The sequence below is a fragment of the Hyperoodon ampullatus genome (genome assembly GCF_949752795.1).
Source record: "Hyperoodon ampullatus genome assembly, chromosome: 16".
In the NCBI taxonomy this organism is placed as follows: domain Eukaryota; kingdom Metazoa; phylum Chordata; class Mammalia; order Artiodactyla; family Ziphiidae; genus Hyperoodon; species Hyperoodon ampullatus.
In genome coordinates, this window is record NC_136929.1 from 45,487,959 (window position 1) to 45,513,744 (window position 25,786).

General features: G+C 36.4%; 1 protein-coding gene across 1 annotated transcript in view; it reads left to right on the plus strand.

Moving 5' to 3' along the window:
* DIAPH3 (diaphanous related formin 3) overlaps positions 1-25,786 on the plus strand; it is a gene marked incomplete at both ends in the record, with an annotated part of 534,203 nt that overhangs the window by 290,634 nt on the left and 217,783 nt on the right. The window contains 2 exons of the mRNA XM_079721707.1: positions 6,568-6,807; positions 22,215-22,344. Coding sequence (XP_079577833.1) covers positions 6,568-6,807; positions 22,215-22,344 — 370 coding nt within the window. The remainder of the gene's footprint in view (positions 1-6,567; positions 6,808-22,214; positions 22,345-25,786) is intronic.

The following is a 25,786-nucleotide window of genomic DNA, read 5'->3' on the forward strand; positions in this document are numbered from 1 at the left end:
GTGCCTTCTGGAGACTCTGAGGAAGAATCTGTTCCATGCCTCTCCCTTAGCATCTGGTAGCTGCTTGTAGCCTTTGGTATTTCTTGACTTTTAGCATCACTCCAGTCTCTGCCTCCATCTTCACAGTCTTCACGTTGCCTCCTCCTGTGTGTGACTTTCTCTCTCCTTTCTTGTAAAATGACATGGCATTAGATTTAGGGATCTCCCTGAATCCTGCATGATCTCACCTGGAGATCTTTAACTTAATTACATCTGTAAAGACCCTATTTCTACATAAGGTCACCTTCACAGGTACATGGTTTAGGACTTATCCTTCCAGTGCCTATTCATTCCAACCCACTACACAGCCCCAAACTGGGAAGAAACCAAAAAGTCCATCAACTTTTTGGTTTAGGAAAGAGGCTAAACAAATTTTGGTGTATTCTTGCAATGAAATATTGCTCGTTAATAAAAAGGAGCTCAGTACTCAATCATACTAACATGTGTGAATCTCAAAGTCATTTTATTGAGTGAAAGAAGCCAGACACCAAAAGTGTTTCCTGAAAGTTTCATTTATATAAATTTCAAGAACAGGCAAAACTTAGTTATAGTGATAGCAATCAAAACATTGGTTTCCTATGTTAGGGTGGGGATTGTCTGGAAGCAGACACGAATGAATTTAAGACACCAGAAAGGTTCTGGGTTTTATGCCAGCTTTTTAATTCATCAGATATGAAACTTATGTGTTGAGTGTTTGCTAAGACTGCCAAATTAAATAAGAAGTCTCTCGCTCTCTAACTTTACCACTTTCAGATCCTGAGTATCTGCGGAACTCATTTGGACCTCCTGTGAAATCCTTCGTGGTCCAGAATTGATAAGCATTTGTAGACAAAGAGAAAGCATATCTGATGTCTATAGCTAATTGTCTATTTCTTGACTACCTGGAGGAATATACATTTTATCCTTTTAATTTTTTTGTTGTTGTTGTATAATTCTTGGCTTTACCTTGCTCCTTTGGAAAAATGTAAAAAAATGCAACTTTGCCACAGCAAAGTACAAAAAATGTACTTTGCTGTTGTGTAGTTAAAAAAAAATAATTTTAGCTTATGAGTATTATTATCATAAGGGCACATTTATTTTAAAAATACTCTTGATATTCTGAGCACTACCCAGGCATAAGGCACTTGAATAGCTGTTTTTGATGCCTTTCCTAAAGTGAAATGAACTTTTTTTTCCTGAGAATTTTGGAGATTATGAAAATATTGCCCAGCTAACAGTAAAGGGAAGACATTTTTCATATAGTTTAATTAGAAAAATCAAGTTCAAAACTTTTTCCTAAGTGTCTTAAGTCTGTTGTTAGATCACCTTCCTTTCTCAGATGTCACTTTTCTCCCTCAACCCTTTGTCGTTTTCTCTAGTCTTGTCTTTCACAAAGATGCACTCATTTTTTCACAGTCTCCTTGCTTCTCACACCTCTCTTACGGGGAGTGGAAGAATTAGCAAATATGGAAATAAGAGTGGAGAGTGCAGTGTAACGGGACAACAAAAGTGGATCTGGAAACATACAGGGGTAGTTAGGTATACCAAGAAGAAAGGAAAGAAATATGAAGTAGTAGCAGGCAGAGCTCACAGCAGGGTCAACCTGTCTCCATAGTGATTTGTCTGATAACTACCGTGGGGAAATCTGTTCCTACTCATAGGAAAACATAGTAGAAGTATTGATAGTTTGAGTATCAGGTGGCTTTTAAGTTGCGGTTATTAATTTCCACATTGTGATTCTCTGAGTGGCATGCACAGTTAGTCGGCAGCAAGTTAGCTCTAGGCTCATGCCCTACTGTCCCTGTGCCCTTGAAGGAGTCATTTAACCTTACAGAAACGCCATCCCATTATTCCTTATAATTATGTATTTACAACATGTATAACGTAAAGGTTTGGAGTAGTAAACCAATTAAGACTCAAGCTAGTAGCTTTTCAATCAGCAGGTTACTTGTATTAGAAGGAAAGTTGAATGATTAATTAGTCTTTTACCACAACTTTAGGGAAGAATAATGAAGATATAGAGGATGTTCTCAAATTTCTTTTGAGGTGCGCCTACACGAGGCTGCAGGCAAGAAGTGGGGGAAAACCCAACAAGTTTTGTATAAGTTGGCTCCTGAAAATCTCATATTTATAAAAGAAACTGATTAAAGAGGATATAGTGTTAAATGTAGTTGGTATAAAAATGTCAGATGGATTCTGTTTTTTCCCCCTGTGAAATAATGGATAAAATTAAAATTATATGAGAAAAAGATAACCATAGTAAGATTATGGGAGATTACATCTCCCTGAAGACTTTTTCTCCTTTTTGCCCTTTAAGACAGATGGAAAGAATTCAGTGATACAAGGGCAGCAACCACAACTTCTGTGCCTTTCACAGCACTGAGTGGGCACCCAGTCAATGCTTGTTGGTTCACAGATTTTCTCAAGGTCTTTTCATCTTACTTTGTACCTGCTCCAACAACATGTATATTGCCAGCAAACAAAATTTTGAATAAAAATTACCCTTAGTGTTCTGGATATTGTTTGTTGATTTTATCCAGTCACTGTTCTTAAGGTGTTTTCATTCAGGCACATGACATCTGTGGTGGTGTGATGGGGTGGTTGCCGGAGTACTGCTGCCTGCTTTCAAAAAATAGTAATAAAACCAAAATATTTTTACTTTCTTTTTTATGCCTTTAGGTTGGTCTTCAGACTGTAACTCATTATTGTCAGATTTTGGTGCTATGTGTTTACATTGCTAGGACTCTGTAATAATAAATGTAAAGGATACCTCTGTAAAAATGAATTCTAATTTCTTCTAACATTCTAATTATTAACTATCTTACAGTTAAACTTTTGCAGTAACCCTTCCTTCATCTTTTTTTAATGACTTTCTGTTACCATTGAGAATATTATTTTAGCATCATAGCTCTCCATTTATGCATTCAGTCTAGTCTTTGGCAGACAAGTCATAGTTCTAGATTCTTGGGCAAGCAAATAGAATGCAAATGTCCAGTGGTTCTTTTTGTTTTTGTTTTTTAAAATATTTATTCATTTGGCTACATCGGGTCTTAGTTGTGGCGCATGGGCTCCAGAGGTGTGGGCTCCCCAGCTGTGGCACGCGGGCTCCACAGTGTACAGGCTTAGTTGCCCTGTGGCACTTGGGATCCCAGTTCCCTGACCAGGGATCGAACCCACGTCCTCTGCATTGCAAGGCCGACTCTTAACCACTGGACCACCAGGGAAGTCCCAGCAAATGTCTAGTGTTGATAGAATATGTGAGGGGGTGAAGAAACATTCTTCAGGATTTAAAATATATATATATTTTCCCTTTTTTCCCCTTTTTTCTTTGATCCCATCTGAAGAAATAGAGTTTGATTTGCCCAGTGAGAAAAATAATTCTGCTATTATCTACAGATTACAAGATTTAGATCTTAGAACATTAGCTTTCATTGACTTTTTTTTGTTGTTGTTATTTTTAAAATAAAAGGGGCAGCCATTTGGCCTAGGGGATTAGCGTAGGCTAAATGGTAGACCCTGGACAGGATATAGTTCTGGTGATCTCTCAAATTCCTTTCCAGTGCAGTAATTTTGTTCACTAAAATGCATTTGTTTCTTATCAGCCAGAATACTCACTTTTCAAAATTTGGAAGAAAGAACAATATGAAAAGGGCATCTAACTTAAAAAGGTGTTCAAAGATCTGTTTAGGTTACCCTTCCTGACTTGGCTTTCTCAGGGTATTTGATAAACTCATAGCAGTTTGTTCTGCATTACATCATAGACTTACTCTATTTTTTCAAGGTACCTGTCCCTAGTGCCAGGTAGACTCATTACTCATACAAATCTAGGTTATATTTTTCTAGGAAAATTAATTACTTTGTACTGGCTACATATGGTTAGCTTGTCAGCAGGAAAGCTTTAACATACTTCGGGGTAGTTTTTTTGTTTTGTTTTGTTTTGTTTTTTGTTTTTTTTTTTGCGGTACACGGGCCTCTCACTGTTGTGGCCTCTCCCGTTCCAGAGCACAGGCTCCGGACGCGCAGGCTCAGTGGCCATGGCTCACGGGCCCAGCCGCTCCGCGGCATGTGGGATCTTCCCAGACCAGGGCACGAACCCGTGTCCCCTGAATCGGCAGGCGGACTCTCAACCACTGCGCCCCCAGGGAAGCCCCGGGGTAGCTTAATGTAGGCATTTAAGTAGTCTTTTTTCTCTTTGCACATGAAGTAGTACATTAATATATGTTAAAATTAATATATTTTGCAATACTAATGTTTTACATGGGGTACTGGAGAATTCTTCTCTTCTTATTGTAAAGTACCAAATACCTGATTTCATAATCATGAATGAGGGTATAGGCTGAAAGCAGAGATGCTGTGGGCCCATCATACACCTTCTGAATGGCCATAACTGTATGTGCTCATGTGAGTGCTCCCTTATATGTCTTAGTAATCTAAAGGATAAATTAAATGTAACAGAGCATGGTACAGCATTGGTCCAGTATAATATGAATATGTACAAATATTACATTTGTAATATTTAAGTAAGGGTACAAATTCCAGGTAAGTGAGTCCATTTGGGAGCTTTTTAAAACAAATGAAATGACTTTATCAGAAGTAATTACTGCCTCTACTTTGTGTGCTAGACATACAATGTCCAAACAATGATTCATGCCTACTAAGAATTGGTATTCTAATAAGGTCTCATGTTGTCTTTCATAAATTTTTATATTACTAAAATTTATTTTATAAAACCATTATTAGTAATGTTTCTTTGTACTTTAAAAAAATGTCATTTTTGAGCTTACAGTTTCTTTACTCTCTTCTAGGAGAAAAAACTTTATTTTCTCTAGATTGGATTTTGAAGATGTTTCTTGAATTCAAGGAATTTTAAGACATTCCTTAGAATACTTTGTAGAGGAGACTTCTTACTAATTATATTAGTTGAGCTTTTAGAGTCTTGGTTGCATATACATAAGCATTTAACATGTCAAGTTGCTGGGGAGAATGCTATATGTAAATTAGATATATTATTTGCTGAGAAACTATTTAGTGACTGTAAGAACTTGGTTCCTCTGTAGATATTCTCTTAGAGGTATCTACTGAGAGCTCTTTATTGCTACGATTTTGTTAGATGAGTAAACTGGGTTATGTTGTTAAGTCATTAAGGCAGTGCCTGTAGTATCCTATTGGAATCTAATAAGTTCAGGCTTTTGTATGGTACATTTTATTTTAAATAACAATCGTTATATTATGAGCAGGTAGGTTTTTTTCTGTTTTTTTTTTTTTTTTTTGCGGTATGCGGTCCTCTCACTGTTGTGGCCTCTCACGTTGCGGAGCACAGGCTCCGGACGCGCAGGCTCAGCAGCCATGGCTCACAGGCCCAGCTGCTCTGTGGCATGTGGGATATTCCCGGACTGGGTCACGAACCCGTGTCCCCTGCATCGGCAGGCGGACTCTCAACCACTGCGACACCAGGGAAGCCCGAGCAGATAGTTTTTAACAGAAATCCTATAAGTTTCATGTGGCATTGTTTTTTAGCTTTTCCTTGAGGGTCAGTGATAAACAGAACTATTCCCTATTTTGATCCTATCATGTTCTGTCACTGTTTTTTTTTTCTGACCTTGCCTCAAAGTGCTTTTGATGTTTATAATCTTGCTGAAGTTCACCTGTTGTACCACTGCTGCCCCATCAATCTGTTTTAAGTCTCAAATTCCTAACATGTTTGGTCAAGGAATTCACATGTAACTTAAATGTGGTATGTCTCCAGCCTTCAGGCTCTTCCCCCTCACGTGTGTTGCTAGCACATGGTTCGGGGGTAAATTTAAGGCAAGAACTTGCTGACCCTCTAGCCCTTTTGTTCTTTCAACATTTTCAACCCTTATATACCCAGTAAGGAAACTCAGAGTCCCAAACGGGGCTAACCTGGCACGTGGCAGACCTGTGGCTTTGCACCGCTTCTGTCTCCTGCTCTGCCCATGTTTTCTAACTCTGACTCTGCTAATTTAGCATGTGTCAGGAGTCATTCTGCTGTCCTGTGTTTCTGAAGAAAGTCAATTTAGCACAAATTGGGACCTATTTACTCTCCTTCAATCTAACACATACTGTTAGTCAGCCGGGCTCCTGTGGACAGCAATTGCTATTTGAAGAAACAAACCCTCTTTAGACCTTTCTGAATGTGTTTTAAACATGACCCAGCATATTTCAGTATTGAACAAAAATTAAAGCAGTGCTATGAATGCTTTGTACTTTGTTGCCTCTGTATCCTGTTACCCTTTAAAAATTCAGTATTTTTAAAAAAAAGATATATGTACTTTATTTCTTAAACTTTGTCATTTAAGTAAGGCTCTCTTTCATCGAGCATCTAAATTTTTAATGTTTTCTTTGAGTGATGACTCAGGATTCCTCACAAAAACACGCAGGGCTTTTCTCTCTTCCTGCTATCAGTTTTAGGGGACATATTGCTTTTTCCATACTGTCATACCAATAAATCATCCCAGATTACTTGCAGCCACACAGTACTAAAGTATACCATGCATTTTAAAGGAAATCTGCTATTTTCTTTTCAATCAGATGAGCAATGTGAAGAGACTACGGCCACGGCTCAGTGCTATTCTCTTTAAGCTTCAGTTTGAAGAGCAGGCGAACAACATCAAACCTGACATCATGGCTGTCAGTACTGCCTGCGAAGAGATAAAGAAGAGCAGGAGCTTTAGCAAGTTGCTGGAACTTGTGTTGCTAGTGGGAAACTACATGAATGCTGGCTCCCGGAATGCTCAAACCTTCGGATTTAACCTTAACTCTCTCTGTAAAGTGAGTTTGTTTTTTCAGAACATATAATTTGCCTGAACACTTATTCTTAAATGTCAGCCCTGATTACATTACTTATTTTTTATTTTGATGTGCTCATTGTCAAGAACTTAAACTGAACCATCAGCTCAAACCCAGAGTGAACTGAGCTCAACTCAGCCTCTGAACTAAATCCAAATGTTAATTTTCTCTGATCTGCAAATTCAACTGAAGGATTTTGTTTAACAGCAAAATTATGTTGTAAACCTGTGCTTTCTCAAACTGATGAAATGGGACATCAAAATATTATTTAAACCTAATATGCATTCAATATAAATACCTGCATATGATAGTATATATATTGAGCATTGCTTGGAATTGCCACTAAAATCTTTACCTTTAACTATTTAAATATTTCTTTGCATTTTTCTTTTTTGAAAGCTGACTAAAGGGAGAGAAAAGTGAGACTGCGTTATATAAAGAGAAAATCATTATATTAGGAATAGACATAACTCGGATGTCATTAATTATTTTGAAATGCTTCTATCTAAATATAATTTTAGAGGGGATGAAAATTGAGTAAGTTTAGAGACTTTTTTTTCTTCCAGGTTCTTCCATTGTTTAAATTTTCTTACAGCAAATGTGTTCAGTGTTGTACATAACAGAACTCTGTCTTAAGAAGTGGACCATAGTAATAGTGCTTTATTGATCAGCTTACAACAAATTCTTCTCAGTTACACATCACAAGAAAAGCTTTCTCTTGTTCTTGACCTCGTAACATCTACGCTCCCTGATTAAGGAATTTGATTATTGCGATTACCAGTTAGATTCGAAGGTGAGAAACAAGTTCAGGTTTAGCCATGGGTTTACTGAATAGTTGATCTCTTCGTGCTTTCATGGCTTTTCTTACACAGTTTCCCTGGCTTATGCTTTCTGTTGGTATCGGTGACTTGTGAGCTTTTCCCCTCTCCCATCTCCATCTTTTTATTTTCCTCTCCTTGTTTTCTTAGCCTGCTGTGTTCAGTTAAGATTCCTAGCAAGTATTATGATGTGATTCATAATACATGTATTAAAGACTGCACATTTATAGAGTGCTTACTTACCCCTGTGCCAAATGCGTGGCCTGATCATCTCATTTAATGTATGTGATTAATATTTACCTGGGATAATGGGACTCATATTTTTCACATGTAAGCCATTAGTTATGCTTAGATATTTTAATGGCCCTCTGTACTAAAGTTATGGCAGCAGAGTTAAGAGAGAGTGGCTAACTTGGCTAAGGAAGGGCAGTTTCACACTCAGAGAGGATCAGGAATGTGAGCTGGATCTGGAAGGATGAATGGATGTTCCCTGAGAGGAAAGGGCATTCTAAGCAAGTGTCAACAGTTCACATTAAGGGTTATATCATGGCACAGTTGGAGCCTGGATGGGAGAGGAGTGGAGAAAATGGAAATGTGATAGTAAATGGGTCCAGATGGTGAAGAGCTTCAAATGTCACACCTTATACTGAAGGTTTTATGGAGACATGTTACTTCTGTAAGTCAAGTGATATTATCATCTGTGTTCCAGGAAGATAATTCTAACAGCAGTATGGAAGAAAGGTAAGCTGCACTTCCCAGTACTGTCACCATTAGCCATACATATTTAAATTTAAATTTAAATCAATTACTATTTAAATAAAATTAAAAATTTAATTCCTCACACTTACCATGTTTCAAGTGAGTCAGTGTCCATACATGCTGGCAGCAAATAGGGCACATTTCCATCATTGCTGGAAGTTCTATTGGACAGCGCTGGGTTGGGGGTGGGGGGTATCGTGGGGAGAGACTCGGTGATTGGCTCACCTGTGTCATGTGACCTGGGAGGATGCCAGAGGAAATGGAGCTGAGAAGATAGATGGGAATGGTGAAGGAAAAAGGCAGGGGTCAAAGATAACTCCTTGCTACTGACATGTTTGAAGTAGTTGCTCAAAAGAGAAATGAGTTCAGGCTGATTTTGGTGTGTCCTTCTCCTACCTTACCTCAGTGTCTTAGAAGGCATCTGACTGAAGCTGCCTTATTCAAATGTTTTACCAAATATTTGAGTGTCCACTATGAAACTGTCACTGTGCTTTGAGATGTTGGAGGTCTGAGCTAAGGTAGAGGTAAAGGCGTAGAAGGGGAAAGGGGATGGAGGGAAGTGTACACATTTAAGGAACATCTAGTTATTGTCAGGGCATGGTGATTATGAACTTGGAGGCTGAAGGATAAGGAGGCAAGTAAGACTGCCAGGTTCAGGCTTTCTCTGAGAAGGGAAGCAAAGGAAAAAAAAACAGGTTGAGGAGCGAGGTGGGGGAGAAGTTAATTCCACACGTACAGACCTACTGGAGTTGTTTCATAGTGCCAAGTGTCTGTTCCTCTTTAGATTTTGCATCTCAGAACTACAGCCAACTCACAAGAAGTTGACCACGTGCCCTCCCTTATTTCTGCCTTGAAAGAGAAGTGTAGACAAGAGACTAGGTCTGATTAATGAGGTGGAATTCCCTAATACAGTACTTGGTACATAGTAAATACTGAACAAATAGCTGTTGAATGGATAACAGTGCAGTAGACACAATGCAGTACATACAGTGTTGTGTAGAGACAATGTTATTATATAGCTGAAAATAGAAATCCTCTCATGTTTATATACAGTCACTGATGCATAGTGATTTAAAACCTCTTACAAATACAATGCATGCTACTATTTTACTATAGTCATGCTACAAACCAGTTAATCTGTCTCCAGGTAATAGAGTTGACTGTATTTTCAGTCAACAGTACTGGCTATTTTGATCATCCCTATAAGGAGCCTTATGTTGTACAAGAAACAAAATAAATACTACAACTTCATATTTTTTATTAGCCTACATGTCAAGTCGAAAGCATATATTGAACAAGATGATATCTCATCATGTTTGTCATCAGAAGTAGCAGCTTGATCACTGACAATTGTGATTTTCACACCAAGTGTAAAGCGTTTGGTTTGATGATAAGCCCCCACACAGGGAATTCCATATTTATTTGACAGTAGAAAGACAGGGTAATATTTTAATCTGTTCGAACATGCTGGGTAATTATATGACATTTACTATTCTATATCCAAAATCTTTACTTTTAAATGCCCTTTATAAATTTAGCTTAAGTATGAACAGTGTGTGAAAATTCATATTAAATTGTTAACTCTGTGTTGTTTAGAAATAAATACATGAGTCATGAATCCTGTATGCATTGTAGTTTGGTTTTAGGGTTTATATTATATCTTTGTATACATTTGTAATTGAGATGACTAACAACAATAAATGAGTTCAGAGAGAAAAGATTTTACTTTCTTTTACTTAAAGATTCGATAGGATCTGTGATAAATAAATATAAAAGTAAAATATGAGATATAATGTAACCATAGACTAGAATGTATTAAGATGTAAACATAAATTAAAGTAGACGTATAGGTTTGAGGCTTTCTGGTGGAAAAAGTGAAGTGCAAAACATGGTCATGAAACTTTTCATGAGCTAAAAATTGTGGTTTCTCTTATTAGCCAAAGCTGAACTTCATGAGAAATTTTGCGTTTGTGTCATTATAAAGGGAAAATACAGTGTTGAGCAGTGTTCTTTTAAACAGCAAATGAAAAAATCCATTTCATGAGGTTCTTTCTTTTAGAACCATCTCCCCTTCTCTGCTCTTCCCCTCCCCTCCCCCAACACATATGTACTCAGAGCCTCTTATGGGGTAACACTCCAAGAGAACCCTCATAGTAAGATACATATGTACTTTTCAGTTACAGTAATGCTATCCCTAGTTTAATCAAAATAGTGTAAGTATTCAATACCTTGCTTTCTGGCGACTTGGCTTTTTAAAAGGATAAACCTCAGACTATATAGAAGAATGGACAGACTGCTTGTCATTCATAAAATCCTCCAAAGATATTACTAAACTTTAGATAAATTTGGATAATAAGCAGTTTGAGATTATCTTCTTTTTTCAGGACCTGCTATTGGTTAATTCGTATCCTTAGAAATACAAGCAGCAAATAGTAGGTGCTTGCCTGACCAAAATGCCCACCTAGAAAAATGTGTATGTCATTAGTGGTGAAATTAGTAATTGTAGTGAATCTGTGTGTAGAGCCAAGTAGATCAGCATTCTAGCAACAAATGAGTTGACTCAACCATCAAAGTTCAACACCATATTAAATATATGAGATGATTTTAACTTGTTATTTAAAAAGCAGATGTTATTAATCCATGCACAATGACTATAACATGTGTTTGATAATGTTTACTAATGTCTACTGAAATGTTTGATTCCTGAGTAACAAATCATCTCAATCAGTACAACTGGATGATGGAGCTGTAAATTGTAGCTCTTTGTTCTATGTAACTAAATAAAGTGACTACCTGTATTGGGATAGTAAATATAAATTTTGAAAGAGTTTACCAATTGTAATAACTTACTTCTATCAGTTTATACTGTTATTTGTGGGGGAAATTGCAGAAAAATTCACTATTGATTTCCTCTATAAATTTATCCATATCATTACTTTGTAGGAAATTTTCTGTTATCAATAGAATATGCAGTTAGTTCCTCTCAAAGGTGAAATTATCAAAGGATACATAGTAATGGGGCTGTTGGTGTTGGGAGTTAGGTGATAAAAGGCAGTGGTGGCAGGTCAGATTGATTTTTGTCTAAGTTATCTTTTCTAGTGCATGAAATTCTTATCTGGTCTGTATATTTCTTTCACAAGCATAGGCTAACCAAAAGTAGAATAACTTCACCAAAGCTGTGATGGGGAAGAGTTTTTAGAAAAAATGTTTAGTTTCCTCATTCTTTAATGCTGTCACCAACTCTACTGAGTGATTTCTTAAAGTTGCGAACAGCTCTCCTTGTGGGACATCGATTCTCAACCCACAGTGCCCTTTAAAAAATACTGATGCATTAGCCTCACGTCAGGTCAATTACTTCAGCATGTATGCATGTGGATCCTGATTAGTGGCATTTTAAAAAAGCTCCCCCAGGTGATTTTAATGCACAGACTGAGCTGAAAATCACTTTGTCTGTCTTCTGCCCTGCTTACTTATCCCAGAATAAAAAACCCCCAATTGGTGGCCTGGAACCAACCAACCAACAAACACACAAAAGCAAAACCTAACCAACACAAGAACAAAATCAGAAAGGAAACAACTCGGGCTTCCCTGGTGGCGCAGTGGTTGAGAGACTGCCTGCCAATGCAGGGGACACGGGTTCGTGCCCCTGTCCGGGAGGATCCCACATGCCGTGGAGTGGCTGGGCCCGTGAGCCATGGCCGCTGAGCCTGCGCGTCCGGAGCCTGTGCCCCGCAACGGAAGAGGCCACAACAGTGAGAGGCCCGCGTACCGCAAAAAAAAAAAAAGAAATGAAACAACTCTACTTCCTCACTTAAGTATGAGAGGTGAAAATATTTCCAAAGCTGCTGCTTTTCTTTCATGCCACGCTGGACATTATTCTGAAAGGGAAGAAAGGGAGTGAAAGGAGTATGAATCTGAGGCACATGGTGGAAGTTGAGGCACAAGTTGATGGTCAGTGTTCTGAGTTATTTTGCAGGACTTGACCTTGGAAAGTAGAGTTTCAGTGATTATGAAAAGCAGGAGGCAGATCCCTCTGCCTGTCACAGACAGTTTCTATTTCATAAGCCTGTCACAGTCACGTGGGTTGCCACTGTGAATCTTTGTGAAATTTTGATTCTTGTATATCACCTTTTCCTTTACTCCATGAAGTTATTTTTAAGAAAGACTTCTCCCAAACAAATCCATTGTTCCATCTGCATTTAGTGTTTTATAAGGATTTTAGAGGGCTTTTTATTCTTTATCAGATTGGAAAACCACCCTAGTAAGTTTTGGCACCCTTCTAAAATAAAGCAGTTTTTGGCCAAAGACTTACAGATAACAAATGCCATTCTTATTTTACATCCAGCCAATTAAATCACTGAAAAATACTGACTTCCAAAGCAATGTGAAACTATTTAGAGTCCTTAACCCTCTTTGACTCATTTGTTAACACATTTAGTCTATAGCATTTTCCAGGAATTATTTAATTAGCTTTACTAAGTAGTGTTTTTGGTAAATTTATTCACATTACTTTTGTTTTTTCAGTTACTATTAAACATTGTAAATTAGAATTATTCCTTTAATCAAATTATAAAAGATAAGTGGCTTTGCTCATGAACAGCAAATGCACTGCTTTTGTGCTGTTGTCTCACCACTCTCAAAACCAGCATTGCTAATCTGTCAAACGTCCTTTCCCTGAAGCAGACAGCCTCAGAATCCTCCTTAACACCTTGCTTAGAGATAGCTACTACCCATCAGAGGTAGTAATGAATCTTACCAGCCATCTTTGGTTCAATCTAGTCTCCTGTTTTTGCACATTTTATAAATGAAAATAAAAAATTAAACAAGATACCCCATTCCTGATACTCTAGGAAGCTTTCTTTTATCAAAGGTCTGGATCAGAGACAAAATATGCAACACTATTATCTATATAGTAATACTTAGCCAACAGTATTTGTGAACATATGTGCTTAAGTAGCAGGGAAGAGTCTGATGATGAAATGAGTGCACACCAAAACCAGACAAAGACATTACAAGAAAGGGAACATATAGACCAATATCTCTTATGAATATAGATGCAAAAATCTTCAACAAAATATTATAAATCAAAGCCAACAATATACAAAAATAATTAGATACCATGACCAAGAGGGATATATTCCAGGTATGGAAGACTGGTTTAACATTTGAAAATCAATTAATGTAATTTATCAAATCAATAGGATCTCAAGGAGAAAAACCATTTGATCATATCAATATATGCAGAAAAGACAGCTAATCAAATACAATACCCATTCATGACAAAAACTTTCAACAAACTAGAAATACAGGGGAATTTCCTTAAGTTGATAAAGAACATCTATAAAAACTATAGAGAGCATCATACTTAATGATAAGAAACTAAATATTTTTCCCCTAAGATCAGGAACAAGGAAACATGTCCCTTCTCACCATTTTTATTCAGCATTGTACTGGAGGTCCTGGCTTAATGCAACAAGACAAAAAAAGGACATAAAAGTATACAGATTGGGAAGGAATAAATAAAATTGGCTTTGCTCGTAGGTAAAATGATTGCCTACGTAGAAAATCCCCCAAAATTGACCAAAAAAAAAAAAAAAGAAAAAGGAAAGAAAGAAAAACACCTTCTGGAACTAATAAGCAATTAGAACAAGGTTTCTGGATATGAGATTGGCATTAAAATATTGACTACTTTTTTAATATCAGCAATGAAAAATTAGAATTTGAAATTAAAAATGGAATATCATTTACTTTAGGACCAAAATTTTTCTACAATATTTGTATGAGGAAGATGACAAAACGTTGATGAAAGAAATTAAAAAAAAGATCTGATAAAGAAATAGATATCCCATGTTCATGGAAAGGAATATTCAATATTGTTAAGGTGTCAGTTCTTCCCAGCTTGATCCATATAGTCAATGAAATTCCAATCAAAATCTCAGCAAGTAATTTTGTGGGTATTGACAGATTGATTCTAAATGTTTTATGGATATATGAACGACTCAGAATAGTCAGTATGACACTGAAGAAGGAGGAAGAAAAGGAGAAGGAGGAAGGGGAAGGACTGACTTCAAGACTTACTTTAAAATTACAGTAATCAAAACTGTGGTATTGGCGGGGGGGGAAAGATAGATAATCAGTGGAACAGAATAGAGAGCCCAGAAATAGACCCACACAGGTATAGTCAACTGATCCTGGACAAAGCAGCAAAGGTAATTCAATGGAAAAGAATAGTTTTTTAAAGAAACGATGCTGGAAAAACTGGACATTTATAAGTTAGCCACTATTTGAATTTAAAAACTTCTGCTCTGTGAAGTGAAAAGACAGTCCATAGAGTGGGATAAAATCTTTGCAAAACACCTGACAAAAGACTTGTATACAAAATATACAAAGAACTCTAAAGCTCAACAATAAGAAAACAACCCAATTTAAAAAAAAAAGATCTGGACAGACATCTTACTGAAGATTTACAAATGGCAAATAACTATGAAAATATACTCAACATCATATGTTGTGAGGGAATTGCAAGTTTAAAAAAATGAGACACCATTACACATCTATTAGAATGGCTAAAATCCAAATCACTGACAGCACCAAATGCTGCTGAGGATGTGGTACAACAGGAGCACTCATTCACTGATGAAAGGAATGCAAGATAGTACAGCACCTTTAGAAGACTGGCAGTTACAAAGCTAAACATAGATTTAACATAGGATTCAGTAATCACATTCCTGTTTACCCCAAGGAGTAGAAAACCTGCATACAAATGTTTATAGCAGTTTTATTCGTGGTTGCCAAAATTTGGAAGCAACTCGAGAAGTCCTTCAATAGCTGAATGGATAAAACTCACTGATATAGTCATACGTATAGTCATACAATAGACCAGCGATGGGGAACGACGCATACGTATAGTCATACAATAGGCCAGCGATGGGGAACGACGGGGTGGCAGATGAAGCTTCGCTTGCTCGCCTCCCCGCTGCTCACCTCCTGCTGTGCGCCCAGGTTCCTAACAGGCCGCGGACTCTTACTGGTCTGTGGCCTGAGCGTTGGGTACCCCTGCAATAGAGTATTAAATCAGTCATAAAAAGAAAGAATTTCTTAAGCCAAGAAAAGACATGGAGAAATGCATAATACTAAGTGAAAGAAGCCAATCTGAAAAGCCTCCATACTCTGATTCCAACTATATGACATTCTGGAAAGGACAAAATTATAGAGATAGTAAAAAAATCAGTGGTTTCTGGAGGTTTTGGGGGAGGGGGAAGAAGGAAGAGATGAATAGGTGGAGGACAGGGGATTTTTCAGGATGGTGAAACTATTCCCTATGACTCAGTAATGGTAGGTACGTGACATTATGCATTTGGCAAAACCCATACAACTTTAGAACACAGAGTGAACCCAAAAGTAAATGAGATTGATAATTAATAGTTAATAATGTATCAATATCATCAGTAGTGGTACATAAATTTTAACAAATGTAACACATTAATGCAAAACGTTACTGATAGGGGAACTTGTGTATGTGGAGGGGAGAGTATATGGGAATCTGTCTTTTCTGCTCAATTTGTCTTAAAGCTGAAACTGCTCTAAAATATAAAGTCTGTTAAAAAAAATAAGAGGTATAAAAACCATTTAATTTAAAATTAATGTATTTGATCCATTTATATTAACTAAAGAACACTGAGCTATTTTAAGTCTCTTGTGGAATAAGGGAATAGTGTAAATAAATAGAACATTGAACAATATAATGATGCAATAAGATAAAATTTTACTAAAATGCAAAAACGCTTTTCATGCTGAAGTGCTCACTAAAATCCAAGAGAAATATATTTAAAATATAATTCAGAGATAGTGTGTCTATGGAGATATAGTAGAAATCAGTTTAATTAAAGAAGCTGAATTATTTAAAGCATTTTCTTCCTTATTTAATGTTTCAACTCTCATTTTAAAATGAAAACTAAGCAATAAATGTTTTTTAATATGTGAATGCTATAAATTTATCTAATATCTATTTTACCTGATATTAGTTTATTGCTACCTATCTTTAAAATCACTATGAAAGTTTTATTATAGGTATTAATAGTTATGGCAGTGACATAGATGATGCAAATCATATTGTTTAATTTATGTTAAGATTTTAAATTTCCATTCATTTTGGAGGGATACACAGTATTTTTGAAAAATTTAATCAGCACAGTGATTGTTTTTTACAAATGTATTTACACATATCAGGAAACAGTTCGTTCTATAATTGTAGTTGGTTTCACTAGTGAATTTGAACCTACACATTGACTTTTTGAGCTTCATATCTGAGCAATTATGATATATTCTTTGGCAGTTCATATTCACACATCCATTTCCATGTGGATACATGTAACTTACATTTAGAGATGTTTCAAACGTATACAAAGCACTTTATTCTGCAAATGATTTAAGATGGAATATGATGTTAGTAAATATACTTGGTTGGGTCTGTTAAAGATGAAACTTCACAGTTTCATTCAACCATATTTTTATCATATTTTGTGAGCATTGATCTATTAGCAATATGGAGAGACTTTGCATTTGAGGTAAGATTCAGGTAGCATTTTATTAATTGTATAGATAAAACAATAGAAAGAATGCCATGCTTTTAGAACTAGAAGTGACCTCAGGGTAAGGGTGTAGAGGCTTTCCAGGCTAGAATTAGCAGGTTATAGGGCTTCAGTATTTTTAATTGCATTAATGAACACTATTTTACTGTTTTACTACTATTTTTATACACTGTGTTTTTGAGAATTTTGTTTCTTTTTATGCATAATAATCTATATTAAATAAAGATTTTGTAGAGAACTGCATTTTATAGTGGTTAAGAATTTTGGATTCACACAAAGTGTGTTCAAATAAATCTTGGTTCTACTGGATAGTAGCTATGTGATCTGGGGTATGCTACATGATGTTTCACATCTCTTTTGCCCTCTTAATAGTGCGTATAATACCAGTTCCTTCTTCATAGGGATGGTGTGTGTTTCAAGCACTTAACAGGTATTGTATTATTTGGCCAATCCCCGTCTCCTAGTAAGTGCCACACAAATAAGAGTGGCTGCTGTTGTCTTCAGCATTCATACTGTTTACAAGGTAGGGTCTTCTAGAATGTTCATGTAGCCATTACAGACCCTCATAATTTTGTCATTTTTCTGGTGTTCAGCAATGTCTACAACATCCAAAGAGTCAGTGCTGTCTGGATAACGTAATTGAAGTATAGGAACATGATAATGGGGAACAGCTACAAATTTGACAGTATTCTTAAGATAAAGTTTTATTATTCAGAGTGTAAGTGGTTGTAGTTCTTTGGATTCTGAAAATCACCAAGACGATACTTAGTTTTTATTTTAGGAATTTTCTTTCTTGTGACTAAAACAATGGAATTTTCTTTAAATGTCATCCAAATTCGTGCTGAATAGCTTAAAAATATTCCCAAACCTTGCATTGTAGCTACAAAGGAGTGCTATCCAGACTGACAACTAGGCCATGATTTATTACAGGATCTGCTTTTAACATTATTTTGTCTGGAATGAACAGAGCGGTTGAAGAAACTCCATCCATCTTTTTGTTTATTTGGCATCTATGCCACATTAAATGTTCCTTAAAGAAACAATATATAAACAAGAAATTCTCCTTAACAGTGACGATTACTCATCAGTAAGATAAATCTCTTGACAGTGATACCAAAGGAATCCTGTCAAGCAATGTCGGTGAAAATTTTTAAAAAAGCATATTTTTTAAACTTAAGAATAAATTTTTAAACCAGATATTTTAGCTTCATTTTCTTTCCAAGAGTTAGCACTACAGAGTATGCTCAAGTTGTTTTTTCTCTTCAACAAAATTAGCACCATCTCTCAAGCTTTCCTTGTTCTAGCTCAATCGCTGATTATGTATGATATGAATAATTAGTAGAAATAGAGTGTGCCCTTTTTATTGTTAATGTTTATCAAAAGGTGAAAAAATATTGAGCAAGTAGATGAAGACTGTGATAAATATATTTTGCTATGCTTTCATACATTTTCATGTACTTTCTGGGAGGGTTTTTTTGTTTGTTGATTGGTTTTTGTTTTGGGTTTTTTTTTTTTTTTAAGTGATTTTGGGGAAGGAACTAAGGAAGGGAATAGAGTAATTGAGGCGGGAAGAATACCTTCCTGGCACTGTGCAGTTTTTCCTGAGAACGTTAGGAACTGAATGAAGAATCTCTGTCCTGGAATTTAGATCAACTAGTAGTTTGTAAGTAACCATGCATTGTCAACAAATGGTCACTCTCTGTGTTTCTTAACTTCTTATCTTTTATTAGGTATATTTTCAGATTTATTTATTTGGAAATTTGAGTGTTTTTTTTTTTTAAGTCTCCTGGTTGTTAAATATAGATTCTGGAGGGATGGGAGACTTCTACTTCTATTTATTATTCAGTGAGTATATTTTAAATATTAGACTGTGACCAGTATGTGAGTTGCTAACCAGTTGATGTTTTCAATAGTACAGCCAGGATAGCAACCTCCTCCATAAGTTAGTGTTTAGCTTTATGATTGCCTCTAAATATTTGAATCTGTGTTTCACCTGCATCCTTAACATTTATTAAATTGGTAGATGCTATAACCTATAGTATGTTCCAGAATTCTAATTCTGAATTCTTATTGCTCATGAATAAAGATCAAGATTGATCCAGTTGCTTATTGTTGGATCATAGAGATTTCTTGATATATTAATCCTAGCAATTGCTGGCCATTTAGCTATATCACAAATAGCCCTGGAAAGCTCTTTCCAGGTGCTTGTCTTAATCAACATTCCACACAGGACATGTGTCTAGTTTCACATGACGGAGGATGATAAGAAAAGTGTAAACTGGTGACAGTCAGAAACTGGGAGTCCACCGAAGGAACAGTATTCTCCAGTCATTGCTATAAAGAGGGAGGTGGGGGAACAGAAGAGTTAACCATTAGAGTGCTTTTAAAAAAGTAGCAAAATTAACATCAAAAGATAGTTTTTATACTGACTCTTGGTTGTACCAGGGAAAACTATTATATTTGTGAAAGTTTGCTACTTTTACCCTAGCCTTATCCATTAAAGATGATAGTATGGATGAAATTGTAGAGTTGAAAGGTAACTTTTATAAATCGGATTAACGTTCTCAGTATATGTGAAAGTTGAAACCGAAAGATTTTAACTGACGCAAGCATGAAAAAATAACTTCTGAACTGAGATTATAACTAGGTTTCTTCATTTTTATTCTAGTATTTTTTAAAAATAGATTTTGCAATGTCTACTAACACAAGTCCACTGTAAAGTATATTTAATATTTTTGGAGTGGAAAGTGAATTTAGAGTTTCCTTTTTCTGTCCAGTTTCATATTCTCACTTCATTTATGTGAATCTGAGGTCCAGTAACTTGCCCAAGGCGACGTAGCTAGTTAAAGGCCAGTTTTAGTGTTATTAGCAGGTTGTTCACACGTTAGTGGCAATCAGTCTAGCAAGTGATCAGAGTCAGTTTTTGAGGAATAATTTTTCCGAACACTCAGATGAATGTTGTGATTTATGTTCCTTTTAAGAGGCATCAAATAATGGACTCTGTTCATATGAGTCAGTTTTTAAAGTGCCAGGAACCATTGCTGCTGAATGGTTTGCATGCTGAATAGGCCAATGCAGCATTTGAACCTGTTATAAGAATAATCATGTGAAAGCCTGGCTGTCTATAGTAGGGTAGCTCTGTGTTTCCAGGCACAAGATAGTTTGTGCATTAATAAGTCATGTGTGTTAATATTTGTGATGGCACAGAATATCTCCTTCTGCCACAATCAGATAGTAACTTTCATTTGATATTTTTCTGATAGTGATATAATATTTAGTGACATAGAATTTGAAAAAAAATACATATGGATATATATGTGTATGTGTGTGTATACACTTATTTTAAGGTAGGAAATTGTTGGAAAGGAAGCAGTAGGGTTGTGCACAGTTAAGTATACCAAGAATTCCCAACTCTAAATTAAATCCTGGTGTGAAAAGAGTGATTTTTTCTCCCCTTATATATGTATCTGATCTGGATGATTACTCATTTGTAGGGAACACTATCAGATTGTGTGTTTGCCCTGTGTTCACACCCAACACCCCCTACCCCCATCACTCACAAAACCTAAGCTGACCTCTATTTGTACCTAGGTTGTAGCCTAGCCCTTTCTCCCTTCTGATTCATTCCTCGGCCTTTTCAGATTAGGATTGGTCCATCCTGGTCTTCTCTTCAAGCCTCTGTTCTCCTTGCTTTTATTCTGTGTACTTATTTGTGTTTATTTAGTCAACTTTTTAGCTTTGGAGGCTAAGAGCTGACAAACCGGTACTCCTAGAATAGTTCACTCCTCTAAGTTCTCACTATGTATTCTCTACAGTTTATTACCCTCAAGGGATGGAAAATTGGTTCTCGGGGAGCAAAAATATCTTTCCTATCTTACTGTTTTTATGTGTAAAGCACAGATGTACGTGCAATACATAAACAGATATACAGTATATGCATCATTTTAAAATTTCATAGGTGCAAATGATTCGGAAAAATATGCCTAAAAAAACTTAGCCAGCAATAATGAAAAAAAGGTTGAGAACACTGTTCTACACCTATATATATCTGTATCCTTTCCCAACGTCTCCACTTAGATGTTACTCAGAAACTTCAAGTTCACTTGTCCCAAACTGAAACAATTCTTTTTTCTCCACCCCACCCAAATCTTTTTCTAATTCTTTTTCTGTCCAGTTTCAATAGATGTCATCATGTGGGTTTCCATGCCCACCCTGTCCCATTATCTCATGCCTAAGGCATTACCTCATCTCAGGCTGTTTTCTTTCCCTGCCTGGATTATTGCTACAGCTTTTAAAATTATTCTTCCTGCTCTGTTCTTACCCTTGCTCTGATCTTTTATCCACACTGTACTAGAAGGAGCTTTCTAAAATGTAGGTCTGATTAGCTCTCATCTAGTTTAAACCTCCCAGTTCTTAGGGATCAGAATCCTATATCCATAGCATGGTCTGCCTTTCTTTTAATTTTCTGGCCTTCTCCTCATATTTCTTTCTACTCTCCCTACTTCCCCCTCCCCGCAACATGTACTTTTATTTTGGAGTCACTTGGACTCCTCTAAAGTGCTACTTTCTTCCTCATCTATGGTCTTTTTCAAATGCTGCTCCATCTGCCTCTGATACTGTGCCTTTGAGTTTTTTCCTTCCCTTCCCCAACCCATACAACTTCCTGCCTGCTGGTGTTCAGTTCAGGTGCCCTGTCCTCCTAGGCATACTCTATGATTATTTTTACTATACTCTTTGTCACACAGGGGAAATTCATATTTTCTTTTTTTTTCCCCTCCCCACACTAAATGGCTTCTTGAGGAATGACTTATTGTTGCGTCTCCGACTCCTGCCATACCTAGTAGGCATTCTATAAATCTGTGCCAAATAAAACAATGAGCAAGCATGTGGGATTGTTTTAAGTGCTGATATTATATACGTTCCTAGGTTGTCCTGTTTTCCTGGGCATTTCACCATATTTTTTTTCCCCCATGAAACATTGCGTACTAGATTGAATTAAGCTTATTCCTTCTTTACAGTAAATATTAATGACTTAGACCAAGCAACAGTATATGAAGAGTAGCTTTTCAAGTGTTTAAATAGTGGCTTTTCAAAAATAGCATTAACTAATTTTACAGCTCATTTATTTCTTATCTATAAAAAACAGTATTAACATTATTTAAGTAGAGAGACTATAAAATATTTTTGACTCTGTATTTTTTCTCCCTCTCATTCTATTTAGCTAAAGGACACAAAATCAGCAGATCAGAAAACAACACTACTTCATTTTCTTGTGCAAATATGTGAAGAAAACTACCCTGATATCCTCAATTTTGTGGATGATTTGGAACATTTGGACAAAGCTAGTAAAGGTTTGTGCTTTTACAGAAAAGATTTTCGTGCTCTGGGTCTTCAGTTGGTGCAGAAAATAATGGCTTTTATTTGAATATACTTGCCACTTTGTCACTGTCTTCATACTGAATATGTCACTTTAAAAATAGAAAGTTGTAGGACATTTACTTTATCAATTGTCATTATTGGAGCTATGAGTTTAATTTTTTGACTGGATAGTGAGGCCCTATATACAAAAACACGTAGTTTTGAAGTTTTGTTTTATTTTTAACATCTTTACTGGAGTATAATTGCTTTACAATGTCGTGTTAGTTGCTGCTTTATAACAAAGTGAATCAGCTATACATATACATATATCCCCATATCTCCTCCCTCTTGCGTCTCCCTCCCACCCTCCACATGTCACCCCTCTAGGTGGACAGAAAGCACTGAGCTGATCTCCCTGTGCTATGTGACTGCTTCCCACTAGCTATCTATTTTATATTTGTTAGTGTATATATGTCCATGCCACTCTCTCACTTTGCCCCAGCTTACCCTTCCCCCTCCCCATGTCCTCAAGTCCATTCTCTACCTCTGGGTTTTTATTCCTGTCCTGCCCCTAGGTTCTTCATAACTATTTTTTTTTTTTTTAGATTCCATATATATGTGTTAGCATACGGTATTTGTTTTTCTCTTTCTGACTTACTTCACTCTGTATGACAGACTCTAGGTCCATCCACCTCACTACAAATAACTCAATTTTGTTTATTTTTATGGCTGATTAATAGTCCATTGTGTATATGTGCCACATCTTCTTTATCCATTCACCTGTCGATGGACACTTAGGTTGCTTCCATGGCCTGGCTATTGTAAATAGTGCAGCAATGAACATGGTGGTGTATGTTGCTTTTTGAATTATGGTTTTCTCTGGGTATCTGCCCAGTAGTGGGGTTGCTGGGACATATGGTGGTTCTATTTTTAGTTTTCTAAGGAACCTCAATACTGTTCTCCATAGTGGCTGTATCAATTTACATTCCCACCAACAGTGCAGGAGGGCTCCCTTTTCTCCACACCCTCTCCAGCATTTATTGTTTGTAGATTTTCTGATGATGGCCATTCTAACCAGTGTGAAGTGATACCTCACTGTAGTTTTGATTTGCATTTCTCTAATGATTGGCGATGTTGAGCATCCTTTCATGTGTTTGTTGGCAATCTGTATATCTTCTTTGGAGAAATGTCTATTTAGGTCTTCTGCCCATTTTTGGATTGGGTTGTTTGCTTTTTGATATTGAGCTGCATGAGCTGCTTGTAAATTTTGGAGATTAATCCTTTGTCAGTTGCTTCGTTTGCAAATATTTTCTCCCATTCTGAGGGTTGTCTTTTCATCTTGTTTATGGTGTCCTTTGCTGTGCAAAAGTTTTTAAGTTTCATTAGGTCCCATTTGTTTGTTTTTATTTCCATTTCTCTAGAAGGTGGGTCAAAAAGGATCTTGCTGTGATTTATGTCATAGAGTGTTCTGCCTATGTTTTCCTCTAAGAGTTTGATAATGTCTGGTCTTACATTTAGGTCTTTAATCCATTTTGAGTTTATTTTTGTGTATGGTGTTAGGGAGTGTTCTAATTTTATTTGTTTACATGTAGCTGTCCAGTTTTCCCAGCACCACTTATTGAAGAGGCTGTCTTTTCTCCATTGTATATTCTTGCCTCCTTTATCAAAGATAAGGTGACCATATGTGTGTGGGTTTATGTCTGGGCTTTCTATCCTGTTCCATTGATCTATATTTCTGTTTTTCTGCCTGTATCATACTGTCTTGATTCCTGTAGCTTATAGTATAGTCTGAAGTCCAGGAGCCTTATTTCTCCAGCTCCATTTTTCTTTCCCAAGATTGCTTTGGCTATTCGGGGTCTTTTGTGTTTCCATACAAATTGTGCAATTTTTTGTTCTAGTTCTGTGAGAAATGCCATTGGTAGTTTGATAGGAATTGCATTGAATCTGTAGATTGCTTTGGGTAGTATAGTCATTTTCACAATGTTGATTCTTCCATTCCAAGAGCATGGTATATCTCTCCATATTAACAAATTGAAGGAGAAAAACAATATGATCATCTCAATAGATGCAGAACAAACTTTTGGCAAAATTGAACACCCATTTATGATAAAAACTCTCCAGAAAGTAAGCATAGAGGGAACTTACCTCGATATCATAAAGGCCATATATGACAAACCCACAGCCAACATCTTTCTCAATGGTAAAAAACTGAAACCATTTCCACTAAGATCAGGAACAAGACAAGGTTGCCCACTCTTCACCATTCTTATTCAGCATCTTTTTGGAAGTTTTAGCCACAGCAATCAGAGGAGAAAAAGGAATCCAAATCAGAAAAGAAGAAGTAGAACTGTCACTGTTTGCAGATGACATGATACTATACATAGAGAAAACTAAAGATGCTACCAGAAAACTACTCGAGCTAATCAATGAATTTGGTAAAGTTGCAGGTTTCAAAATTAATGCATAGAAATCTCGTGCATTCCTATACACTAATGATGAAAAATCTGAAAGAGAAATTAAGGAAACACTCCCATTTACCATTGCAACAGAAAGAATAAAATACTTAGGAATAAACCTACCTAAGGAGACAAAAGACCTGTATGCAGAAAACTATGAGACACTGATGAAAGAAATTAAAGATGATACAAACAGATGAAGAGATATACCATGTTCTTGCATTGGAAGTTTTGCAGTTTAAACCTTCTGAATACCTGCTAGCCCCACCCTCTGCTGCTAAGCCACTTCCACTGTGTCTAGTGCAGTTCTCTTTGGATGAGTCATTCATAAGCACCTGGGATGATTATGCATCTGAGCCAAGCACCTGTAGTCAGTGTACCCCTTGGCCTGATTCTGAATCTCCATCTGCCTACCTTGCAAGTAGAGCCTGCTTCCTTTGCCCCAGTAGGCACCAAACTGCCATAGATTCCAGTCACTCCTTCCTAATACATCAGTTTCTAAGCTCCTTCTTAGCCCCTGCTGTGGGCTTAAATCTGGTTTCAGAAAGGGTCAGAGAAAGGATAGGCTTATTATTTATATTTTGTTTGAATATAACTTATGCAGGTTTTTGAACATCTGAAACATCCACGTTATATACCACATCAGTTCTGCGGGAAAAAAACTTTACTTGCCTCACAAAAATATGAATTTACGAGTACACATTTGTGTGAATATATACAAATGTATAGATATACATTTTGGAAGACATCTCATTTGGTCAGGGAGAGTATCTGTATTCTTTTTGTATAGGCCAATGGTCATTTGTCAACTTAAAGAAGGATAGCTTTTTCCGGTATTATAGTGAATTTTTCTTCGTAAATTAAAAAAAAATCACTTTTATCATTTCCTACCCTGTTTATTTTTTTGAATTTATTTTATTTATTTTTTATACAGCAGGGTGTTATTAGTCATCAATTTTATACACATCAGTGTATACAT